This window comes from Cotesia glomerata, linkage group LG3, assembly GCF_020080835.1.
Source record: "Cotesia glomerata isolate CgM1 linkage group LG3, MPM_Cglom_v2.3, whole genome shotgun sequence".
Classification (NCBI taxonomy): Eukaryota; Metazoa; Arthropoda; class Insecta; order Hymenoptera; family Braconidae; genus Cotesia; species Cotesia glomerata.
Genome location: NC_058160.1, coordinates 3,111,317 through 3,129,110, shown reverse-complemented (window position 1 = coordinate 3,129,110; position 17,794 = coordinate 3,111,317). Strand labels below are relative to the sequence as shown.

The 17,794-nt window shown below is 28.0% G+C and overlaps 3 protein-coding genes across 6 annotated transcripts; 1 reads left to right on the top strand and 2 right to left on the bottom strand.

Annotated features, from left to right (window-relative positions):
* Window positions 1-297: 297 nt before the first annotated feature.
* LOC123262115 (cell division control protein 6 homolog) lies at window positions 298-8,197 on the bottom strand. Of its 2 annotated transcripts, none has more exons than XM_044724189.1 (4): window positions 7,435-8,197; window positions 2,486-3,390; window positions 807-1,021; window positions 298-719 (listed from the first exon to the last, which is right to left on the bottom strand). In XM_044724189.1, exons 1-4 carry the CDS (start codon window positions 7,728-7,730, stop codon window positions 486-488), a joined length of 1,650 nt encoding a protein of 549 aa, XP_044580124.1. In that variant the 5' UTR covers window positions 7,731-8,197; the 3' UTR covers window positions 298-485. The 2 variants fall into 2 exon arrangements, with proteins under 2 accessions (XP_044580124.1, XP_044580123.1); XM_044724188.1 differs by having other exon boundaries at window positions 2,486-3,388; window positions 7,430-8,196.
* Window positions 8,198-9,745: 1,548 nt separating this feature from the next.
* Window positions 9,746-12,632, top strand: LOC123262129. Its single transcript, XM_044724220.1, has 3 exons — window positions 9,746-10,246; window positions 10,759-11,019; window positions 12,228-12,632. The coding sequence occupies exons 1-3, from the start codon at window positions 9,916-9,918 to the stop codon at window positions 12,431-12,433; spliced, it is 798 nt and encodes a 265-aa protein (XP_044580155.1). The 5' UTR covers window positions 9,746-9,915; the 3' UTR covers window positions 12,434-12,632.
* Window positions 12,633-12,992: 360 nt separating this feature from the next.
* Window positions 12,993-15,883, bottom strand: LOC123262128 (dehydrodolichyl diphosphate synthase complex subunit DHDDS). Of its 3 annotated transcripts, XM_044724216.1 has the most exons (3): window positions 15,751-15,883; window positions 14,941-15,110; window positions 12,994-13,992 (listed from the first exon to the last, which is right to left on the bottom strand). In XM_044724216.1, the coding sequence occupies exon 3, from the start codon at window positions 13,975-13,977 to the stop codon at window positions 13,171-13,173; it is 807 nt and encodes a 268-aa protein (XP_044580151.1). In that variant the 5' UTR covers window positions 13,978-13,992; window positions 14,941-15,110; window positions 15,751-15,883; the 3' UTR covers window positions 12,994-13,170. The 3 variants fall into 3 exon arrangements, with proteins under 3 accessions (XP_044580152.1, XP_044580153.1, XP_044580151.1); XM_044724217.1 differs by lacking the exon at window positions 15,751-15,883 and having other exon boundaries at window positions 12,993-14,001; window positions 14,983-15,150; XM_044724218.1 differs by lacking the exon at window positions 15,751-15,883 and having other exon boundaries at window positions 12,993-13,992; window positions 14,983-15,150.
* Window positions 15,884-17,794: the final 1,911 nt, after the last annotated feature.

The following is a 17,794-nucleotide window of genomic DNA, read 5'->3' as shown; positions in this document are numbered from 1 at the left end:
GGACTAGATCAATTTATGATGGAATTATGTGACAGGTTTAGTGACATGTAGATGGAAGTATTATATACCCAAATTTCGTTCAATTTTAATAAAATAAATTCATTTAAATGGAATTTCATTTAACGCAGAATTTTTATAAAAAGAAAATTTCATAGCTATTCTTTAAATACTATTATTCAGTAAAAAAAATTTATTTTTAATTCTTACTGAAATGAAATTCCAATTAAATTGTCTTCCTAACAAAATTTCGAGAAAATGTTAGGTAATCTCCTACCAAAAAAAAAAATTCAACCATGCTTTTTGATTAAAAATAATTTATTTATTACAATTTCAGTCAACATGCGCTTAACTAATATCTCAGTTAATAACAGCTAAATAATTTTAACTTTAATAATCAGGTCTCAGTTTAAAAGTAAATTGTAAACTTTTAACACTTTGAATAAATAACTCAATAAATAAACTTACTTTAAAATTCACGAATAAAATTAAAGGCACGTTGTGTCGTTAATTATTTCAGCCATCATTTTTTTGTCCTGCAATGCGGCTTCCAGCTCATTTTGGTCCCACTGGAGGCTCACTTTTGACAATCGAGGCTCTTTTTTACCCACCAAACGCAGAATTCCTCGAGTTTCTATCAATGAACATACTCCTACGAATTCGGATATGTCTACTGTGTGGATGTTACGTTTTTTGCATACTTTTTTGTATACTTCATGCAACTGTAAAAAATTTTAATAATTATTAATTTTATTTTATTACATTAAAAAATAAAATATATCGATAAAAGTAACTTATTTTAAATTTACCTTACTAATAGTAACATCTTTATTGCGTCCTTTGTTAAGTATAAGCATCAACGAGCACAATAATAATTTTTGTTGCAAAGGAAACGTATCTTCTTCATCTTCTTGTTGGATATTTTGTGAGCCACCATACACGCCATTCAACACAGCAATTACATCTTTTAAATCAACTGGTTTTTCTTCAACATTCTCCTTCTTTGGACTCCCACCATTATTGCCTATTATTTACAAAAAAAAAATTAATTACTATAAAATATAGACCAATATGAAGTCTTATAATTATTTTTTCCTAAATGATTGATAATTAAATTTTTATGGCGACTAAAAAGTCTAAAATAATCTATATTATTAAGAGAATAAGCAAAATTTTGTGGCCAGTGTATTTATATGATAAAATTGATTTTTATGGTTAAATTTGGTATCATTAGAAAGGTGTTGACTTGGAGTTGTGCTTTTTCATGGTTTTATATCATTCTCACTAAGAGCCAATTTATGATGATAAGTATTTAGGTTGCATTCGAAAATGCTCTATGTCTAGATACAAAATTAAGAAATGACCTTGTATTTCGTGAACTATTGACATTTTTAAAGATATAAGCTCATCCCGATGTTACACTCATCAAGACCTTTCATTTAAGTACCCACATCAATTTTTCATATGTTTATATATATTATGTATATGTATATATAAAAAATATATGAAAATGCATGTGGGTACTCAAATGAAAGCTCTTGATGAGTGTAACATCGGGATGAGCTTATACCTTTAAAAGCGTCAATAGTTAAGGAAGTACAGTGCAATTTAACATAATCAAGAAACGACCTTGTATCTTGTGAATTATTGACAATTTTCAAGATATAAGCTCACCCCGATATTATATTCATCGAAACCTTTCATTTAAGTACCCACATCAATTTTTCATATATTTATATATATTATATATATGTATATATGAAAAATATATCAAAAATGCATGTGGGTACTCAAATGAAAGCTCTTGATAAGTGTTACATCGGGATGAGCTTATATCTTTGAAATATATATTACATAATTAAGAAATAACCTTGTATCGTGTGAACTATTGACATTTTTAAAGATATAAGCTCATCCTGATATTACACTCATCGAGACCTTTCATTTAAGTACCCACATCAATTTTTCATATATTTTGTATATTTATATATATATGTATATATAAAAAATATATCAAAAATGCATGTGGGTACTCAAATGAAAGCTCTTGATGAGTGTAACATCGAGATGAGCTTATATCTTTAAAAACGTCAATAGTTAAGAAAATACAGTGCAATTTAACGAAAGTCATTATTTAATAAAGCAAAATTTTATTTATTTATAGTTCACGGATCGCGGTTATCACATAGTGACTGCAAGGTTGTTAGTTAATTATTATTTCAATAATAATAATAATAATTAAAGAGTTCAATATTTCAAAGTCAACTTACCCGATCCAAATCGATGTTAGACTAATTTTTAATTTTCATTAAATTTTTATTTTTATTTTAATAAAAATAAAAATAAAAATTTAATGAAAATTAAAAATTAGTCTAACATCAATTTGGATCGGGTAAGTTGGCTTTGAAATATTGAACTCTTTAATTAGTGAAATCACCGATCTTCGGAAAAAATAGAAATAATAATAATAATAAATACTTAAACTCACAATTATCAACAGAAGGCTTCAAAACAGAGTTCCTCTGACTTTCAGCAAGTTCAACAACGCGCCTACTGATGTCCAAAGCCCTCCTAACGTCCCCAGAGATAGCAGCAACTTTAGCAGCAAGCATATGCATCGCGACCCCCGTAAAAACATCCGCTACATTGGCTTCTCTCAGCCTCTCAGCAATTATGTTGACGATTTGTTCCTTGGTGTAAGGAGCGAAATGCATCAATTTGGGCTTCAATTCGCAGCGAGCGTTAAGCCGGGGTAAAATACGATCAGTGAGATCCAGAGCATTTGCAATGCCGACGAGCAGCAAATTTGAGTTTGGGATAGACGGCCACTCGAACACTGAATACAAAACAGACTGACGTTTGCTCTCCAGCTGATCGATTTCATCAAGAACTAAAAGGACTGTTTTGTGAGACGACCTCAAGTACTTTTCTATGGCTGCTTTTCCAGCTTTCTCAGATTTCGGTGCTGGTACTTTGAGCTCCTGGAGTATTTTCGTGTAGATTGTGCCTGCTGACTTCATAGTCGTGCAATTTACATAGATTATTTTGAAGGCCGATTTGAATTCTGGCTCCAGCATTATTTTTGACAGACTGGCTGTCTTGCCAGTTCCTGGAGGGCCTGATATATACAAAGAGCCAGAGGTCTCATTTTCTAAATGCTGTTTGATGAAATTTCTCAACTCCAAAAGCTGAGATTCGCGACCCGGAAGATTCTCGGGCACTGAACTGTGTAACGCTTTCCTGGCGCTTTGATATTTTTCCGCGAACAGCTTCTTTGGTGCCAGATGATTTCTCTTGCTTGTTGGCGATGTTAGAATTAATTTATTCAGTAAAGTTGAAGGTGTCTTTGGTGATTCTGGTTTTCTTTGCTTTGGTGGCGAGATCACATCCTCTGGAAATAATATGAAGTGTTACATTTTTTTCTACTTGTACAATTTTATGTTTGATAATAATAATAAAATATTAAATGACACTGAAGTTAGCAAACGCCTAAAAATTTTTGATTTTTTTATATTAATTAAATTACAACTAAAAAGATGTTTCTAAAAAATTTCACTTACAGCTTTTAAAGTTTTTTACATGTGAATTTTTTTTTTTATTTTTTAATTGAAATTTTTTCAATAAAAAATTTCTAAAAATTTTGAAATGTCGGCTAACTTCATTTTCATAAATATTAAAAAAAAAAAATCATTTGTTAAAAATTTAGCGAACTTTTGAAACCAACATTTGTTAATTACTCCATAATTATTCTCATGTTTTATGCAGTGATATAAATATTTTATTTTTTGTAGTAGAAATTAACTCAGTAAGTATTCGATGAATAAATTGTTGTCATGACCCATTTACAAAATTACAGCGACGAGCAAAATAAAAGATTAATGATCCGCAATATTAAAATTTGAAATATAATACTATTTAATTATCACGATTTTCTACCGGTTAATAAAATATTTATAGAAAATTTCAACAAACTAAAAAATACATATATTAAATATTATATATATATCACGGATTTATTCATTTTGTTCTCCAATTATCCTCTTTAAATTTACTAGTATTATTCATGAAAATTAAGTTAGCCGACTTTTAAAAATTTTTAGAATTTTTAACTTCCCGCTACGAAAATCAAAGATTTTCAAAAATCGGGAAGTTATTGTTTTCACCCCGTTTTGCAAAAATCGAGTTTTCATCAGATCTCGATGTGTGAAGGTGTGTGTGAAAGTATGTGAACCGCTTACAACTTTTGAACGGCTCATCCGATTTTATCGCGGTTGGTGCCATTCGAAAGGGCTTGACCAAACTTAGATTTTGAAAACTATTTGGACCGATTCAGATCAATAGATTTTGAGAAATCTTCAAAAAACTGAAAAAAAAAATTTTTTCAAATGTGGTTTTTTTGGAATAACTTTTAAACGGCTTAAAGGTTCAATTCCAAAAACTAATCAGCTCTTAACCTCAAAAAACCACGTCGATCGCCACCAGTCCGGTCAAAATCGGTTGATTCTTTCGAGAGATATCGTGAACGAAAGAAAACCGAAAAAAGTGTTTTTTCGGAATAACTCCAAAATTCCTAGCGCGATCAATTCAAAATTTGAGATTCTTTGTGAGGCTTGAAAAACTGCGTCGAATGCTTCTAACCGCGTAAAAATCGGTTTATTCATTCAAAAGTTATTGTGGTTTAAAAATTCAAAAAATAGTGTCTTATCAAATTTTTATCAGACTTTTGAGCTCGAAGAGCTTTAAAGGATAGGAAAGCAATCTCTTTGAGCTCGGAGAGCTCAAAATAACCCATAAATTGTATTTTTGAGCTCGAAGAGCTCAAAAACGTCATTGGTGCAATTTTAAGCGCCTAAGTATGAAATTAGCGGGAAGTTGCAGGGATGGCCTTCAGGGTCAACCGTTTTCCTAATTTTTTTTGGATCGATTTATGTATTATTTTGAGCTCTCCGAGCTTGGAGAGATAGCTTTTCTATGCTTCTTCGAGCTCAAAAGTCTAAAAATTATACTATCTCATCAAAAACGATCCGAAAAGAAATGTTATGTGAACTTATGCAAAATTATGTAAAGTTATGTGAAGTTATGTGGAAAAAACACTTGAATGAATCGACTGAAATTATGTGAAATTATGTGAAATTATGTGAAATTATGTGCAGGAAACACTTTTCGGTTTTCTTTCGTTCATGATTTCTCTTGAACGAATCGACTGAAATTATGTGAAATTATGTGAAATTATGTGCAGGAAACACTTTTCGGTTTTCTTTCGTTCATGATTTCTCTTGAAAGAATCGACTGAAATTATGTGAAATTATGTGAAATTATGTGAAGTTATGTGCAGAAAACACTTTTCGGTTTTCTTTCGTTCATGATTTCTCTTGAACGAATCGACTGAAATTATGTGAAATTATGTGAAATTATGTGAAGTTATGTGCAGAAAACACTTTTCGGTTGTCTTTCGTTTATGATATCTCTTGAACGAATTGACTGCACTGATAGAAGGATTTATTTGTATTAAATAATATTTGTTAATAGCTAACAAATCATTTATTAGAGACCATTTTTTAATGTTAAATAAATATTTCTTAGTATTCAAAATGATTTGTTTGTATTCAATAAATCTGATATTCATTTATTAAGTATTAATAAATCTTTTTAAATACTAAGAAATATTTGTTAAGGCCTAACAAATGGCTTCTAATAAATGATTTGTTAAATATTAACAAATCTTTTTAACTATAAATAAATCTATTAGTGTGAAGTTATGTGAAATTAAATTCTATGTCAAAAGTATAGAAAGACTATCTCTTTGAGCTTGGAGAGCTCAAAATAAGACATAAGTTGTTTTTTTGAGCTCGAAGAGCAATTATTAGTGCAATTTTAAGCGCCTAGGTATGTAAGTGGCGGGAAGTTGCAGGGATGGCCTTCAGGGTCAACCGTTTGTCTAATTTTTTTTTATTGATAAAATTATTACAAAAAAATAAAAAAAAAAAAATTTCATTTGTAAAAAATTTGAAAAACTGTAAGTACAATTTTGAAAAAATATTTTTTTGATTTAATTTAATTATTAAAAAAAAAATCAAAAAATTAAAAACGTCGGCTAACTTTAGTAATATGTATTATTCATTATTGTAATTTAATAATTTTGAAAAAATAAATAGTGGAATATTTCAAAATGGTACATTTTTCATTGATTTACTCGGCAAATATTAATTGAATCAATAGTGGTTTTATTATATTTCATAAAAAAGATAAAACTTCTGCTTTTAATTAATTACATGTTCAAATATTGAGTAGTTTTAATTGTTCAAGGCTTGTATTAAAATGATTGGTTATAAATCCCGTTTTAAAAACTTATTAAATATTCAACTTGTCGTTAATTTAAGTGCAAAATATGAGCGAGATAAGTAATTAGTAGATATTTATTATTTAAGAATTGGAATATCTAAAATAAAATTTCATATGTCTTAAGCAATTTAAATATTAAAACATTGATTACTTTGATGTTATTTTTAAAAATACCTTTAAGAATAATTAGCAAATTTAATGGTTCGATATTCGAAGCCATAAAATTTATATTTTCAATATTCGGAGGGCAGTATAAAATATATTACATATTTTACGAATTCTAACTTACATCTTTCTCAGAATATTTAACGAAATTGATTAATTTTTCTTTCTTTAACCGTCAATATACTTTTCCAATTATCAATATGGCAAATAAATGTAGCTATGGTTTTTTTTTTATCATTTTTAATTTTTCCATTGCGCCAAATATTCAAATTACCAAATTTAATAATTTAATTAATCACGTTAAGAGAAAACTAATAATATTTAAGAAAAATTTTATATTATTTTTTAATTATAGTAAGTTGATAAGCACATCATTGATGTCAATTCATACTAAAAATATTATAGATCAAGTTTTTTTAATTAAGAGCTTTATTACTTATTTATGTACGAATGTAAAAATTTTAAAAATAAAACTCCTTTTCGAAACCAATTATCAATATTTACTTTATATTTATTAAATTAGAACTAAAAAATATTTTTTAAAAATTGCACTCATAGTTTTTCAAATTTTCTACAAATGAAAATTTTTTTTTTTTTAATTTTTTTGTAATAATTTTTTCAATAAAAAAAATTCTAAAAATTTTTAGATATCGGCTAACTTTATTTTCATAAAAATGATACCTAAAAATAAATAAATTAACTAAAAAATTATGAAAATTAATTTAGCAGATATTTAATAATTTTAAAAATTTTTGTTACAAATAAATTATGGCAAAAAAAATTAGAAAAAAAAATTGACATGTAAAAATTTTAAAAAATTAAAAATGCAATTTTTTAAAAATAATTTTTTTGAACAAATTTGTTTGTTAAAAAAAATTTTTTTAATTTTCAAGTGACTGCTAATTTTAATGTCATAAAAAATTACCTCTGTCATTAGAAATAGATATTTGGCGTCTTCTTCTGGAAGTCCTTGTAATCGTTTTAGCAGCAACAACTTTACTTCCCTGAGTGCGTTTCTTAGAATTCTCCGAGTCGGAACAATCCGAGTCTCCATCGGACTCACTGCTGCTGATGGTCATTATTTTTTTGACTTTCGAGACGTATCTCACACTCGACGGCGTGTTCCTCACAGTCGCATTGGTGAAGTCTTGTTTCTCCTCGTTTTTTCCACCGTAGAACGTCAATTTTTTAACACTCGGGAATTTTATCGTCGCTTGAATACTCATTTTTTTTTAATTGTCAAATTACCCTGGCACTTTCACAACGATAAAAAATGTCCAAGCTCAACTCAGATAAGATAATAGTTCTAACCCTTCAACGCGTAAAATATAAATTGAAATAAATTTTTCATGCAATTAATAAATTGCCGTCAAAATAATAAATTAAAAAATTTACAATTTATTTTAGTCTAAAAAATTGAGATTAAATAAATTATTTCGACACAGTGTCAAAATGTCCGACCCGCAATAAACAATACTAAATCCCGGCGAATGAAAAAATTAATTAAACCGCAATGAATTTATATATTTATATATTACCGCAACTTTATTTTATCAGCTGTCAAACAAATCCGCTTATGTAAGTACATTTGAGACTTGGAATTAATTAATAAATTAAAAATTAATAAAATAAGCGCGTGTCACTTGCCAACGAACTGCAACAGGTGACGACCGACTGGCAAATGACGACTGCAATGTGCAATGGCGTCATCAATTGCGCGGGAAAAAACTAAAGCGCGCGCGGGAAAATCAATCTACAAGTATTTTAAAATTATCTCGCTAGATGGCAGCACGTGGCGATACTTATCGCCACCAAGCGGCGGGAAATAGAAGCAGTAAAATTCTAAAACACTGCAAGACAACAAGAGTCTGCCATTTCTGTCTTTTCATATTGGTTTGTTGAGCTATCTACGTGCGGATAAATTTAATCCGTCGTAATCGAGGAATTACTAGAATTTTCTAGCTTCCTCAATCAACAAATATGAGAGCTAAGGTAATTATTTGCTATTATTTATAATTATTTGTAAAAAATATTGTTTTTGTCAATTATTAAAACAATTCATTTTTTTTGCCATGCTTAACTTTGATTTTTTGTTTTAAATTTTCTGTCTAATTTTTGTCGGCTGAAAATGACTAAGAATTTATTCAAGTTATTTATATTAATTATCATTTATTATTGAAAATAATAAAACATTTTTCTGGTCAATTAATGAATGTAAAATTTGTTTTTTCAGTGGCGTAAGAAGCGTATGCGAAGGCTAAAGCGTAAGAGGAGGAAGATGCGTGCGAGGTCTAAGTAAACTGGATCTCAATGTTCTGTAAGTATAAATCATGAAATTTCATTAAAACTTCATACAATAATTAATTTGATTTTTTTTCTAAAAGTCTCATGAAAAAAACCAGTTTTTTTGTTCTAAAATTGCTTATAAAATTTACTGATATTGTAATTGTTCATAATTAGAGTTTAAAGTATTGATATAAGCATGAAAATTAAGTTAGCCGGCATTTAAAAATTTTTATAATTTTTTTTTATTGAAGAAATCATTATAAAAAAATAAAAAAAAAAATTCACTTGTAAAAAACTGTAAGTGCAATTTTTAAAAAAAATTTTTTAGTTCTAATTTCATAAATGCAAAATAATCATAAAATTAAAAACGTCGGCTAACTTGAGTATTATTGAAAATTAAGTTGGCCGACATTTAAAAATTTTTTTAATTTTTTTTTATTGAAGAAATGACAAAAAAATAAATTCACTTGTAAAAAATTTTTAAAATTGTAAGTGCAATTTTTTTGTTCTAATTTATTTAGTAAAAAAAAAAAACAAAAAATTAAATTCGTCGGATAATTATGATATAAGCTTAATTTGGAATTTTGCAAAAAACTGGAGTTGATTTTTTAAAAAATTTATATTAATTAATCAATGTAATAATTAAACTTTTTTTCTTGTTTTCAGCTGCTTGATCAATCATCCACCAGATGACCATGCACATGAAATTTTATAAATTGTTATAAAAATTTAGTAACATTTTTTTTGTATTCAAAACCAATTCATGCAGAGATTCATAAAATTCCATATTTTTATCTTGTCCAATAAATCAAACTATTCAAGATAAATTTTTTGTGTTAATTATTTTTAGACTAAGCTTTACATTTAATTAATAAAAAAAAAAAAATAAATAAGATATAAGTTTAATAATTAATAAAGTAAGCGTCGTTGGAGTGAGGATAATTGAAAAAAATGAGACCCACGTGTGAGTAGAACATAACCTAGAAAAAGTACATAGCCGATGCTCCAAGTGTGAGAAAGTTCATCTAAATTAGTGTTTGTAAATTTTTTAATTAAATTAATAATAATTACATGTGTTGAGCAGTAAATATTTGTCTAATTTATAAAATAGTTAATAGAGTAAAAATGTGTAGTTTGATAACTCGGAAACTTTTTAGCACGACTAATTTTTATAAATCAATAGTTGCAATAAACAAAAATGTTAAATTAACGGAAATTGGAGCCACAAGGTGTTTCGCGGATATTAAAGAGCCTAAATTAGCAGAAAATGAATTAAAAACTGATAAAGCAACCAACCTATCTCCTTCCGCCGGACTGCAGACCGGTCACCAAGTGTTTCGTGATGAAGATTCAGAAGTTATTTTTGACGTCGAGGAAGAAATGAAGAAAATAGATTTCCAAAAAATTACTGAGCTTGAACAGGAAATTGATCCTTTTGCAGGAATTAATTTAAAACGTTAGTTTATTTTATAACCTCCAAATTTTTATACTGAAATTATTCAACATTACTATTTATTTACATGTTGAAGTTGATTAAGATTATGAAAAATAATTTTATGATTTTGAAATTGAAAGACATTTAATTATTTAAAAATGAAATTTATAATTATTAAATTCTAGGAATAAAATTAGAGAAAAAAATTCCACATGTAGAAATTGTAACAAATGATAAGTTAAATTTTTTAACATTAACTTATTTGATGAAAATTAATTTAGCTGATATTTAATAGTTTTAAAACTTTTTGTACCAAATAAATTATAGAAAAAAAAAATTGACATTTAGAAATTTTAAAAAATTAAAAATGTAATTTTTTTAAAATAACTTTTTTAAAAAATTTTCAAGTGACTGCTAACTTTAATATCGTATTTATTTGTTAAATAAAATACTCATATGGTGAAATGTCGGATAGTTTCAGTTTCATAGAAATATTTATATTTATTTATTAATATTTATCGAACTTTTGATAGATGGTGTGACTGGAGTCTATGACATAGAAGACCTGGTCGACTTACTGAATAAAGAAAAAGCTAAGGATGTATTTGTAGTATCAGTACCTAAAGAATTAGGATATGGTGATTACATCGTAGTAACTACTGGTAAATCATTAAAACACATGAGCGCTTTGGCAACCGTTGTTAGAAAAGTTTATAAATTGAAAAGATATTCAACGGATATTATTCCCAAGATTGAAGGCGAAAAATGTAAAGATTGGATGGCTATTGACTTAGGTAATTATTAACTAGCTATTTATTAATTAAGTCTGCTGTTCTAATCAAGGTGATGAAATTAACAGACATATGTCAGCTATCAAAAGATTTTGATAAAAATATTACAATTGCAATAATGACAATTGAATTTACAATAAAATAATGACTTTTGTTAAATTGCATTGTACTTTTTTAACTATTGACATTTTTAAAGATATAAGCTCATCCTAATGTTACACTCATCAAGAGCTGTCATTTGAGTACCCACATGCATTTTTGATATATTTTTCATATATACATATATATAATATATATATATAAATATATGAAAAATTGATGTGGGTACTCAAATAAAAGGTCTTGATGAGTGTAACATCGGGATGAGCTTATTTCTATAAAAAGGTCAATAGTTCAAGAGATACAAAGTCATTTCTTAATTATTGATAATTTTAAAGATGTAAGCTCATCCTAATGTTACACTCATCAAGAGCTTTCATTTGAGTACCCACATGCATTTTTATATATTTTTCATATATACATATATATAATATATATAAATATATGAAAAATTGATGTGGGTATTTTATATATATCATATATACATACAACATATATATAATATATATAAATATATGAAAAATTGATGTGGGTACTCAAATAAAAGGTCTCGATGAGTGTAATGTCGGGATGAGCTTATATCTTTAAAAATATCATTAGTTGAGAAAATAACAATGTCAGTTCTTAATTATTGATATTTTTAAAGATATAAGCTCATCCCGATGTTACACTCATCAAAAGCTTTCATTTGAGTACCCACATGCATTTTTATATATGTTTCATATATACATATATATAATATATATAAATATATGAAAAATTGATGTGGGTACTCAAATGAAAGGTCTTGATGAGTGTAACATCGGGATGAGCTTATTTCTATAAAAAAGTCAATGGTAAACGAGATACAAGGTCATTTCTTAATTATGTATTTAGAGATAGAGCAGTTTCGAATGCAACCTAAATACTTATCATTATAAATTGACTATTGGTGAGAATGATATGAAACCTTGAAAAGGCACAAATTCAAGTCAAGACATTTCCAATGATACCAAATTTAACCATAAAAACTCATTTTATCATATAAATACACTGGCCACAAAATTTTGCTTATTCTCTTAATAATATAGATAATTAAATAATTAAATTAATTAAACTCTGAAATGTTTCAGGTAATATTGTGCTGCACATATTTTCCAAGAAAGCTCGAGAGGACTATGACCTAGAGACTCTCTGGGCAATCGGTTCTAAATATGACAAAAGAACAAATGATCAAAAGGAAATGAGTCTTGAATTTGAAGAAAAGTACAAACAATTCCTTGATACTCTGCAACCTAATGATCAGCCTAGTACTAGCGTCAATTCTAAATCTATTTAATTTAATAATTTTATAAGTTTATTATACTAAATAATTTTCTTACAACTCAATATTTTTTTTTCGAGTTCAATATGATTTATTTAAAAATTTGTATAATAAATAACACACGCTCAGTTTGAAATTATTCATTTGGTATGTCTGTAAATATTTTAATTAACAAAGTACGAAGGAAAAATTTTTAAAATTAAACTTAAGGTAAAAGACCCAGTTATTGACACTGGCCTAGTTTATTGACACTAGAAATTTTATTCTAATTAAAAAAATTAAATTTTCTCAAAAAATCAATTATCTCAAAATTTATAATTCAAAAATTATATTTATTAATTTATTAGAGTCGACTTGTTTTATTTAATTAAAATAAAATTGCAAGTGTCAATAACTAGTTCAGTGTCAATAACTGGGTCTGTTACCTAACATCTATTAAAATTAAATAAACATTTTTTTAAATATAATATTTATTTTATTGTCTTTTTAATCAATTAAATTATGTGCTTGCTGATAATTTATAGATTTACGACAAAGAAATCTTGTTTTAAATTTCATAATCTTACTAAACAAAAAAGTAGCAGACTTATTTCACAGTTAAATTACATTTTTAAAAAAATTCTATAAATTTTTAAGACATCTGCTAATTTACGTATACAAAGTTACAAACTGTCTAAATAAAATTAAAAAACAAATTCCTACTAAAATTATCCATTTTGAACAAGTTCTTTAAATAAAATAAAATAAAACATTTACACTTTATTCGATAATTCAGAGTAACATTTAAGTCTTTGCAACTCATCACAGTTCCGCTGGTAATAAAAAATAGCTTTTAAAAAATCCCAGACACTAAACTCCGGCCAAAAGGCTTTAGAAAAATAAATATACGAGTAGCTGAACTGCCACAGAAGAAAATCGGAGAACCTGACCTCCCCAGAGGTGCGGATGATCAAATCAGGATCCGCGGACTCGCAGGTGTACATATTCTGAGCGAACAACTTCTCATCAATCTCCTCGGGAAGCAGCTGGCTGGCATCAACCTTCTGAGCTAAGCTTTTAATCGTCTCAACAATTTCGTCTCTGGACGTGTAAGCAAAGGCGACATTCAGCAGAGCCTTGGAGTTGCCTTTGGTGATCAGCATCGCCTCATCCATAAGTTTTCTCAAATTTTCCGAGATCAGAGACATGTTGCCTACGATACAGATCCTGACTCCGTGCTCCATTAGCTTTTCCCGTTCGTCCAATAATTTTTTGAATTTATTTTCTGCCAACGTCATCAACTCCTGGACCTCCTCTTTGCTGCGCTTAAAGTTCTCGATGCTGAACGCGTAGACAGTGACTTCTCTGACCCCGAGATCCAAGCACCACTGCAGGGTTTCCGCCAGCTTATTGAAACCCTCAGTGTGACCCTGGATGAAGCTGTTGTATTGTTTTTTATTTGCATACCGCCTGTTACCGTCCATTATAAAAGCGACATGTCGAGGTATTTGTCCGCTTTTTAACACTTTCATAGCACACGTCTGCAGACAACTTAGAGTGCTTTCTCGGATCCATGACATTTCGATTGATTTTCACTACAACAACTATTTATTATGAAAATTAATATGATACTGAAGTTGACAGACATTAAAAATTTTTTTAGAATTTTATAATAATCAAATTATTGTGAAAAAAAGTAATATTAATAAAGTTAGCTGACATTTTTGATTTTTTAATTTTGGTTAATTTATTAAATTGAACTAAAAAATATTTTTTTAAAATTGCACTTATAGTTTTTTAAGTTTTTTACAAGTGAAAATTTTTTTGTAATAATTTTTTCAATAAAAAAAAATTCTATAAATTTTTAAATGTCGGCTAACTTAATTTTCATAAAAAAGTAAATAAAAAAATTCCACGTGTAAAAATTAAAAAAAATTATTAGTGAAAATTTATGACACTAAAGTTAGCAGATGTCTAAAAATTTTTGATTTTTTTTTATTAATTAAATTACAACTAAAAATATATTTCTAAAGAATTGCACTTATAGTTTTTCAAGTTTTTTACATGTGACAATTTTTTTGTTTTAATTGTTTAATTGAAATTTTTTCAATAAAAATTTCTAAAAATTTTGAACTATCGTCTAACTTCATTTTCATGAAAATTTTTAGATGTATTTTTTTAATTGTAATTTACTTGTTACAACAATTAAAAAAGTTGACAGCTGTCAGTTAACTTCAGTTTTGTAAATTAATTTAGCAGATATTTTAGAATTTTTTTAACAAATTAATTATGTCAAAAATAATGAGAAAAAAAATTGACATTTAGAAAATTAAAAAATATAATTTTTTAGAAATAATTTTTCGGAGCAAATTTATTTATTAAAAAAAATTAAAAAATTGTCAAGCAACTGCTAACTTTAATGTCATATGTTTATTTTAATAAATATTATTTATAAATTAATACTGTTTATTTATACTTTGCTATATATATATATTTAACTTTATTTATATAGTTGACATATATAAATTAGAGGTTATATTTACAATTGTGAAAAATTTATCTATTTTATCCTTGATGATCCTAACCTTTTGTGTGATGTTAAATCCTTCATGCATCCACCAACCACCTGCTTCCAACTAATGACACGTTGAGATACTTTTTTTTTTAATTATTGTATAATTATAATGATATACGATTTCATAACATCAATTATCTGTAACAAGAGTGATGCGTTAATCATTGTAGGTTATAATCGTTTATTGTTATGAAAGAAATAGAAAATTAAAAAAAATTTTTTTTTAAGAATTAAAGTTCATTTTTTAGACCTATTTGAAATTTTTTTTTTATTGATATTTAAGAAATTTGCAGTATTATTGAGTATTTTAAAAAATAAAATTAATAAACGAGTTTTAAAGGGTCACTGGGCCCTTTTTGTAAGCTTTCGTGATACTGCTTAAGGTTACATTATTTTTATTTAATAATATTTTCTAAAAATGAAAATCAAGTTAGCCGACATTTAAAAATTAAAAAAATTTTTTTTATTGAAAAATTATTACAAAGAAATAAAAAAAAATTTTTATTTGTAAAAAGTTTGAATGAAAATTAATTTAGCAGATATTTAATAATTTTTAGAACTTTTGTTAACAAATAAATTATGGCAAAAAAAATAAGAAAAAAAAATTAGTAAAACGGTTCACCCTAAAGGCCATCCCTCCAACTTCCCGCTAATTCCATACCTGGGCGCTTAAAATTGTACTTATGCCGTTTTTGAGATTTTTGAGCTCAAAATATAATTAATGTGATATTTTGAGCTCGCTGAGCTCAAAGAGATAGTATTTATTACTATGCTTTACTTGTACTCCTCTCGGTTTTTACAAGGCTGATTCCTCTTTTTCTCCTAGCTCTACGCTTTTTCTATTTCTCATAATGGACCTTAGCAAGTCCCACCCGACACTTCATTTTTTTTTTTTACACGCTTTATATTAACTTCACTTGTATGTCAGTTTGTTTGTTTGTCAGTTTGTCAGTATGTCAGTAACTCTCCGTGGGTAATCTGCGCGCCTGCGGCCTTCCTTGGTTCTGGTAGCCGTTTCTCAGGCTCGCTCTCCGAAATCGAACTCTGATTCCCCGTATTTATAATATTTATAAATAATTATTTTTTATTAGCTTCACTTGTATGTCAGTATGTCAGTATGTCAGTATGTAACTCTCCGTGGGTAATTTGCGCGCCTGAATATTTTTGATAATCAACAAATAATAGTTTAAAAAAAACTAAAAAATCACGCTTTTATAAATAAACCAAACTAAAAGTAAAAATAAATAATAGTTTAAAAACTAAAAACACGCTTTTTATAGAAAACCAAACTAAAAATAGAAAATAAATTTAAATTAAGAATAGTGTTAAAAATTTCAATAAATATAAATTAATAATAGTGTAAATAAAAAAATGTATTTTATTTTAAAAAAAGCGTGGGGTGCTTTTTAAGATATTATCAAAATGATAATCACTCTACTCATATCTGTCAATAAAATATTTATAACTATTGACACCATGCACCTCACGCTTTTTTTAAAATAAAATACATTTTTTTTATTTACACTATTATTAATTTATATTTATTGAAATTTTTAACACTATTCTTAATTTAAATTTATTTTCTATTTTTTAGTTTGGTTTTCTATAAAAAGCGTGTTTTTAGTTTTTTTAAACTATTATTTATTATTTTAATTTTTTGCGGCTGTGGACCGACTTGTGCTTTCTGTACCGTATTCACCCTGAACCTCACCTCTCAGGCTGTTGGAACAGAACCATAGGGAAACCACAGAGAAAACCCATGATAGTACAGTCGGAGCTGGGCTAAGTCTACAGTGATTGATAAGAAACTCTTCTTTATCGACCACTGGAGCATTAGGCCCCTCTCCTAGTGTGCAGAGATCCCTCGCGCTAACCAACGCCGACTAGAGTGGTCACCCATTCAAGTTGTTGCTTAAATGGGTGATCACCCAAGTCAGACGTGTGGCGCCCGGCTATCTCTGCCACTTTCAGAGGCTGGCAACGTAACGCACAAATTTTTATTTATAATCACTGAAAAATAGTGGTGCGTGTCGGGATCGAACCCGGGTCCCACTCTTTCGAAAAGAGGGCACCGAGCCGACTAGGCTATTGCCAGCCTTATCTAAAAGAGATAGTATTTCTATGCATTTGAGCTCTTCGAGCTCAAAAGTCTGATAGAAGTTTCATAGAACACTACTTTTGGAATTTTCAAACCGCAATGACTTTTGAATGGATCAACCGATTTTCATGCGGTTGGCGGCATTCGACGCAGTTTTATCAGCCTCATGAAAAATTTGCAGGTTTTAATTGATCGAACCAAAAATTTCGGAGTAATTTCGAAAAAACACTTTTTTCGGTTTTCTTTCGTTCACGATATCTCTCGAACGAATTAACCGATTTCGACCAGCTTGGTGGCGATCGACGTGGTTTTTTATTGTCTAGAGCTGATTATTTTTTGGAATCGATCGGTAGAGCCGTTTAAAAGTTATCCGAAAAAAACAACATTTGAAAAAATTTTTTTTTTTAGTTTTTTGAAGATTTTTCAAAATCTACTGATCCGAATCGGTCCAAATTATACTAAAAATCTAAGTTTGGCCAAGCCCTTTCAAATGGCACCAACCGCGATAAAATCGGATGAGCCGATCAAAAGTTATAAGCGGTTCACATACTTTCACACACACACACACACACCGTGACAACCTCGCGGGGGTAGTCAGGGAAGCTTCCTATGGCCTTCACACGTCGAGATCTGATGAAAACTCGATTTTTGCAAAACGGGGTAAAAACAATAACTTCCCGATTTTTGAAAATCTTCGATTTTCTTAGCAGGAAGTTAAAAATTG